Genomic DNA, 8,326 nt, shown 5'->3' with positions numbered 1-8,326 from the left:
TGTTAAAACATGTTAAAGGATCTTTGTGAATTTTTGTCGCGATGCGAACTGCGTCCACGGTAGCTTGATGGGGAAGGTTGTTCCGTTTAAATTGATCTCTCGAGCTAGTGGCTGCGATTTTTTTCGGAGGAGGTACAGGGTTTTGGAGTTTTTGTGTTTTGAGAATGAGAATGAGAATGAGAATGAGAATGAGAAAATATCAGGAATCGCTCCCAAGCAAGTAAAAAAGCGCAGCAGATTGTTCCCTGTCGTATTCAGAATCTCGAAGAGGTGAGTTCGGGCATGATGTAGAATTACAACAAGACTTACATCTATCGCGGGACAGATTCTGAATGCCGACAACGGAAGTTTCCGCAGAGGATCTCAAGATCTCGTAGCGATTTATTATTGTATATCCAATAGTATATACTCAAATAGTCATAGTTGTATATAATTCTAAATAAGATACCGTTACTTTACATAAACTTCCGGGTGGCTCAAAATAACATGAACTTCTACTTATTTACAGATTACGGTGCAATGTATACACAATAATTAATAAAAGCTCTATATTACAATATAGTCAATCGACGTTGACTCCGCTCAACGTACAAAGATATAAATTTCTTGTATACATAGAATACGATTTCTACTAATTTCTTTCCGTGTCACGTGTCTCACCGTATCCCTAAAGTGTGTCTCACGGTAATATACAACCGGTCCGCGCATCTGGCTGGTAAAATAAAGTAAATCTAATATTGTACAACTTTGGAGGAATGTCGTGATGGCGTAGCACCAACTTCACTATAAATCGATTAGTCGAACAGCAATGGCACTTTACAATTTAAATAATATGTCTATCATTTATGTATATATATGTGTATATATTTATATATACATATATATATATATATATATATATACTTTTCTTCTTTCGTGTAAAACCTACCCAATAACGTAGCAACAATAACAACGGTGGATGAAGCTTTTTAGTTCATCCACTTGCGGCAGTTAGGCGCGCCACACGCGCATGCTATCTTGTGCTGGTCGTCCTCGATGTCGAATTTGTAGTCATATGCGAGCTGAAACCAAATTGCACGCAATTGCATATTTCGTAATTCATCAGGGTTTCCTCAAAGTAGGTACACGCGTAACAATAAATCTGTACACCAACCGAAAACAGCTTCCGCCAAAGCAATCGGTTCGAATAAGACACTTTTTTAAGGTGAAGTGAAACACGTCGAGGAACTTGATCGACGTCGATAACGAAGATTTTTCTAAATGCCTACGTTGCCGACGTTCATTTTTCTGTTGTCAGCTGTGTCGAATTATATTGGGTATTGTACCAAATGGTATACTCCACCTGTCGTTTTCGTACAATAATTATAAAGAAATCGAAGTAAAACTCCAGAAATCCTCTGGATTCATGCTTTCTGGGGCCCTAATTGACTGCAGAGGGACCCTCTGCGCCATCTGTGATTTCCAGGTCAATTAAATTTTCACTCCAAGACCTCGTATTCCCATCGTTTTAGCATAGAAGCGCATACAATACTTTTTTTGCCTTTATCCCGTTCAAATGCGAGTTTATCGATTACCAGAGTGTTCTAAATGTACGGAAACGACATGTGGAGTATGCCATTTAGTACAATACCCAATATAATTCGAAAAATCTGTCGATATAAATAGGAACGTCAGTAACATAGGTATTCAGAAGAATCTCTTTTACCGATGTCGATCAAATTTCTCGACGTAACTTCACCTCAAAAGAACCTTTTGTACCTACGTTGATTAAACTTCTCGACGGGTTTCACTTCGCCTTAACTACACGGATTACAAATCGCTACTATTTATCGTTACGTGGGTAACCAACTTTAAGGCGAATTTACACGGTGCCAGTAACTCGTACGAGTCACTAAAACTGAGTGCTTTACAAGATGGGAGCGTTTACCCAGCCTTCTAGTACTTGCATAGTCGTAAGCAGAAAGTCATGTGCTATGCCACACAAATGTCTAAGGGGCGACGCAATTTTAAACACTTGACGAACAAATAGATTAAACAGTATTTGAACGTGTTGGGTGAAGAGCTTTACTCTATTTTCTATTCTCTATTCCTGTCCTGTTATAGTTTCGAATTCCAAAGGCGTTCTTCCCCTCAATACAGTTCAACAAATGTCAACGTAGGGTCTCCTGTCCACCTTTGGGCCATTTCAACCCAAAATTTAACACAATATTGCACAAAAATGCTTTAATTTGCTCTTGGAACTTGCAAGCCGGCCTCGGAAACCGCGTCTACACGTCTCTGGGATACAAGATAGTAGAGTGAAACACGTGGTTACAACACGGGTTACAACTCGCGCGAGGAAATACGGTTGGTTTCTATTCCCTCGACTAGCATTGGCACTTGGGCGAGTACTGCACACCAGTACTGGAATGGCAGTTTACCCAAGACGAGTAACACTCGGTTTTAGTGACTCTACTCGTGTCTAGGATACAAGACAGTAGAGTGAAACACGTGGTTACAGCACGTAGTTACAACTCGTGCCAAGAAATAGGGTTACTTTCTATTCCCTCGACTAGCATTGGCACTTGGGCGAATACTCCACTTCAGTACTGGAATGGCAGTTTACTCAAGACGAGTAACACTCGGTTTCAGTGATTATACTCGTGTCTAGGATACAAGACAGTAGAGTGAAACACGTGGTTACAGCACGTGGTTACAACACGGGTTACAACTCGCGCCAAGAAATAGGGTTGCTTTCTATTCCCTCGACTTGCATTGGCACTTGGGCGAGTACTGCACTCCAGTACTGGAATGGCAGTTTACTCAAGACGAGTAACACTCGGTTTTAGTGACTTATGTGAGGTACTGACACCGTGTAAATTAGCCTTTACTTTGCCCAGTCAGGCTTTCCTTACTCACCTCTTCGCCTCGAGAGATTTTTCTCTTAGCAAAGATGATGATCCGAAGGTCGCGTTCAACTTCGACAATTTCGGCGACGCAATTCGGATTGCATGAGTGATTAATGTAACGAGCCAGGCCGCCGCATAACGTCGCATCCACCACCCTTTCCTCATCCAAGCGGAACATATAAATACCGCGATTCTGAAAACCAAAAGACAACACGTGTTACTGTCAAATAACAAATAGCCTTACTGCAGAAGACGTTAAATTAGACCGTAATTTGAAGGGAAAAAATAAATAGTTCTATTCGTGTCCGCGGGGAGATGACTCGCAATTAAAATTATATAATAAATTTCATCTATCACTTGTAATTTCTCTTTTCAAGAGGACGTAATAATAATGCATATCAAGCGTCATGCAGACACTGCTAAATAACTGTCCAGGCTCAAGTAGATGAAAGAAAATGTGTATGTTGTTTAAAAAAGACGTATTGTTGACGCGTGTATGTTGAAGTTGTTATGCAATAGTTGTCTGCACGAATGTAAGGCTTTTCGAGACCGAAGGACTGCATCGTGAAAATAATAATTGTTGATAGAACAGACATTGCGTAGTTGCTACAGTCATACGTACAGTGGTTTCCACGATTTCATTTAAGGCGTGAAACAGGTGGACAAATTATGATTCATTTGCCCATAAATATGACTACGGGATTTTAATATACGGTTACCGATTTTCAGTTTTAGAACTTCCATTATAATATTCAACCTGGATCGAGATTAACGGATATCGGTACCGTCTATTGATAAGGATTCATTATTGGAGTATAGATACTCGGCAGGGCGTTTCTAACTCAAGATGTATATGACTCGAAACTCTACCGAGTTTCTTAACCGGGATTAATATTAATATCAATATGAAGATAAAGCTGTACCTCATTGCTATAAAAAAAAAGAGACGCTGTACTTCGGAGTGCATGGATAAATCTTTATGCTTAAAGTTTGACGTTAGATCTACGTAGTTTCGACTTAGAAAATATGTCTTTGTCGAAAGTATATGGAGCTCCATAGAAACGAACGCGTAACGCACATAATCAGTGATCGTTGTTTATGCAATTACTGAATGAAAAACGACGAATTGAAGGAGCAAAAGTGTGGACCTACGCTACGGAAGTAAAATTCAAAAACTGAAAAAGTGATACCTTTTGAAAATTTAGCACGATTTCCCATGTAAACATGTAATCACTTTTGAAAACGATTTATATCTTCTAATGTTATCATTAGAAAAATGAAAAATAAACACGTTCCTAATTCTCTAACGCAATATGTAAGTGGCCTCGAAGGGGTCGATCGTTTATGAAGCTTTTCGCCTAATGGTATACCAAAAGATGAAAAATTTTCCCACATAAACTCGAGAGGTCCCGCCACACCTACGAATTTACATATTTCTTTTTTATTTTGTTTATAAACCTTAAAATTTGTCTACCAAACTGAAATTTCACGAGTGTCAGGACCTTCCTTAGGGCCTCCACATTCACGTGGAAAATTGTCAAACAATTCGGTACCCAGTTTGTAAGTTTTATAAACGTCGACTTGGATCCTGCTTTCGTATCACCTGAAGTTCCATAAAAAAATCATCCCGTCACACCGTAATGTCTCGTGTCCACGTGCAAGTAAAGCTTCTGAGAGCTCCTCTCAGACAGTTCTTGCCCTAGTGTACGTAATTTTGGAAGTGAACATGCACAAATGTACTGGTAGTGTATCCGCAAATTCAAGCCGCTCTAGCAAAAAATTCAGAAGTCTCCATAAAAGCCCAGAAGGATACGGACGTTTGATGCTCGATAAATAGTATGTTAGCCACCGGATGGCGCTGTAATCATCTCTCCGTCTCTCTTAAGGCGATATATAGCGGATTGCATTTTGTCTTTATCTTACACACAGTACTTCGCCTTTCTATATACGTCTTTCTTCTCCCCTATGTAAGATACCGTTGAGTAACACATGCAATCTCTTTTTTACCCCTCTTCTGGTTTGTTAGCCAACTTTTAGAGCATCAAGCGCTAACATAGGATCTGGGCTTCTACGGAACGTCTGAATTATTTAGCTCTAGCAAGAAATATCGTAAGTTATCAGGTTGAGGAATAAGTTCCTGCCGTTGTAATTACGTTACGTTACGTTAAAAACGACGGGAACTTATTCTCCACCCTAATACTTGCCCGTGGACACGAGCCTTTACGTCCAGGCAATCGGAAGTAAGCAGCACGTCGATCGTTACCGTCAGCTAGAAAGTCACCAGACAGACAACATACCCTAGCCTCGTACTGCTTTTCCCTAGTCTCGGCGAGTTCGGTTCTGATGATCTCTCCGATGTACTCGATGACCATGGTGTGCTTGTCCAGGTCGCGGGCGGCATACAGGCCCAGGCCCTGGATCTTGGACCTGGCAAGATAGACATTGTTGCGCCACTCCTGTTTCATCTTTTTGTATTGGGAGCTCTTGGAGTGGACGAACTGCTTGGAGTAAGGACAGGCCGCCTCTCCGGCGACCGTCGCGGTAGGTACGAAGGCGGCTCTAGCTGATGAACCAGTGCGCTGGGTATGCGGCCTCTTCCAGGGCAACTGGTTCCTCAGCCTGGCTTCCGTCCTCGCACTACCCGTAGGATTAATGGCGAGAGGCAGCTCCAGCAGAGGATTTCGTCCGTATTTGAATCTGTAATCGGTAAGGGTCTCGATGCCTGGCAGACTCTCGAGTACGCGGACGACGGCGGGCTCGGTGAGGCCGAAGAGGTCCTCGCCGGTTACGTAGCGAGGGAACAGCTGGACGCTGTGCGTCGACCTTCTCAGCTCCGCCAGAGGCTCCAAAATTCGCGTCCAGACCGCCCGAGGGGTGGCGTCGCGCAGCTCGACGTCCTCCTGAGAGGGTTCCTGGACGAGGACTCGAAATTCTGGCCGGCCAGACACGTCGTGGATCGAGCACACGTATCGGCAGCGCTTGTTAGGCCGTCTCATGCTCCAGTAGAACCTCACGATCTTGTAGCCCACCGGGTAGATGTAGTTCGGCGTGTGGAAGTTGGCCAATTGGTGCGGCAACAGCTGACCCACGCTCAGGAAGATCAGACTTCCCACTCGGAGAAGGTGGTTGTGCTCCGAGTGGTGCATCACCGCCGCCACCTGGCGGTTCTCGTCGCGGTTCACGTACACGCGGCGATACACCGACAACGTCGTCAACTCCTTGTCCTTGTCGTTCTTCTGGATGTGCTGGGGGCAGTATGTGCTCTGAAATGCAGAAAAGTCGGTCAGAAACCTAGGTATGTCTCGTAACTACGGGTATACCGATACAGGTTTTGTACTCCAAAATCAAACCCGTACAAATTGTATTCGCCTTTATGCTAAACTCATAAACCTCGATTTGCAAATAGTTGAATCTGGAGGAAACCTGTACAAGCAGATACGAGTATTTACTAGGTATGTACTTTACGTTAACGAGTACTTTTCTGAATGTTTCTGCAATTCATACAAAAAGGTGAATTCCAGGTACGGAATGTTGACATTGAAATGCAAAACCTATACAAGTAAGTACGAATACTGTTATTTTGGTACCAAGTACTTTTTTGTACGTATGTGCGGTACAATTCGAAGAACAACGTCTCTGTGTGAGAATTTATAAATAGCATTGAAAATTATGAGTAAAAGGGTAGACCCAGAAATCAATATAAATGTTCGTACAAATGTATAACGCGCTTTTCTCAAAATACATAGAATTGTGTACGCGTACGTGATAAGAAGTCGGTATATGAAAGTATCCGAGTTTTCACGTACATGTCTTGTAACTCTCGTACACCCGTATATGTACCTTCATACACAATTGCCTCTGATTAAACACGGACATGATCGAAAATTAGTAAATATACCCTAAAATCCCGAGTAAAATCGAGAAAGACATTTCGAAATGTCTTCATGAACACACCGACCACACGTATTCTAGATTTCGAACAGACCAGGAAACTCGGTAGAGTTTCGCGCCAAATACATTTAAACGCATACGAGAACGGCACCGAATACTAAACGCCAAAATTCGGCACATCAGTTCGATAATCATTTATTTCTCAATTAAGAGAACTTATCATGAACCCATGCCCGGCAAAATGAAAGTACATTCCGTTTTGTAGAGCCCGTAATTTTTTCAGACTTTTTAGAGCCATCCGCTGTACACTACGCTAATTTGAAAATATTCAAGGTCACGTTTGGTACCTTTAATGTATCCGTTGGTTAAATTGGCACGCAGATTTTTGGAAATACCCAGCATAGGGTATAGAAATTTGGTAATAGAGAAAATGTGATCTTTGGACAATTACCTTGTCTTTGTTAAATACGCAACCGTCCTTTACGGCGCAACCGAGATGGTACACGTTGGTGCATCGCATCTTAAAGCACTCGACGGTAGCGCCTGGCTTCTCGCAAACGATGCAATTCAACACCAGACTGTGTTGAAGAGCGATATCCAGATTCATCAGAGCTCCGTTGACTGCCTCGTACACGTCTTTCGACCAGAGGGCGCAATTCAAGTGGACCCATTTATCTACGTCGAAGTTCAAAAGTCTCGCCGGGCCATCGGCAGCTGCATCACCTTGGCCTTGGCAAAACATACATCGCCGACTGTCATCGGTTTTTGCAGGAATCACCGTAATGCCCATTCGGAAGAGCATCTAAAAAAAGGTCACATATAAAATGATTAATAAAATTCCTATTGAATTACCGAGCAAGACAATGTTTCACTTCGGAAAGAATTGAGATGAAAGTACCAACGACAATGAGCGGCAATTTTAATGTCAACTTTGTCTGATTATCTTCTTACAAGGAAGGTACCTGAGGTGTCCCCCTCCGATTTTGTTCATTTTTAAATATGTTATAGAGGACTAAAATCTAAGGGACCCGTGTTTTTTTTTATCGGCGGATAAACACTTTTAGGGGGTGAAATCAGGTTTCAGGGTTGTCCGTGCAAGGGGGTGAGTTGACTGTTTCATATAGAAGCACTCGACCGATTTTCATGAAACAACCGTCAACATGTAGGGAATGAAGAATTATGAAACATGCATTAGGAATTTTTCGAAAAAATTCAGTTTTAAGGGGTGAGCCACCCCTTTGAATACTTCTTTTACCCCTTACGCGAGCAGTAATTGCTCTATTCAAATGAAACTTGCTTAATTTATGGACTAGAACAATATAAAAAAAGCATATTTTGGTTTTTTTCGAAAAACGAATTCTAAGGGTTGTAACAACCCTTTAATAAAATGATGTATAATCTTGTTTTAAAACCAGCTTTGTACTACTTTCGTTGGACTTAAAGGACTTTAACGATTAAAATTAATAAAAGAATACGATCAGGTACCATCAGATACATTCGAAGGGTAAATTACCTCTTGGGTTCAAAGAAATGTGATTCGTAGAATA

The 8,326-nt window shown here is 41.8% G+C and overlaps 1 protein-coding gene across 2 annotated transcripts in view; it reads right to left on the bottom strand.

Annotated features, from left to right (window-relative positions):
* Window positions 1-363: 363 nt before the first annotated feature.
* The window catches only part of LOC105703192 (histone-lysine N-methyltransferase 2C), a 53,070-nt gene continuing 45,107 nt past the window's right edge, over window positions 364-8,326 (bottom strand). For both annotated transcript variants that reach the window (XM_012431382.1, XM_012431388.1), the window contains 4 exons: window positions 7,231-7,581; window positions 5,186-6,151; window positions 2,899-3,081; window positions 364-1,061 (listed from right to left, as the gene is read on the bottom strand). In XM_012431382.1, the coding sequence (XP_012286805.1) occupies window positions 969-1,061; window positions 2,899-3,081; window positions 5,186-6,151; window positions 7,231-7,581 (1,593 nt within the window). In that variant the 3' untranslated portion in view covers window positions 364-968. The remainder of the gene's footprint in view (window positions 1,062-2,898; window positions 3,082-5,185; window positions 6,152-7,230; window positions 7,582-8,326) is intronic.

Source organism: Orussus abietinus, unplaced genomic scaffold (assembly GCF_000612105.2).
Source record: "Orussus abietinus isolate OABI.00-Male unplaced genomic scaffold, Oabi_2.0 scaffold480, whole genome shotgun sequence".
Taxonomy (NCBI): domain Eukaryota; kingdom Metazoa; phylum Arthropoda; class Insecta; order Hymenoptera; family Orussidae; genus Orussus; species Orussus abietinus.
Note: the sequence above shows the minus strand (reverse complement) of the source record. Positions and strands in the feature narration are given on the sequence as shown.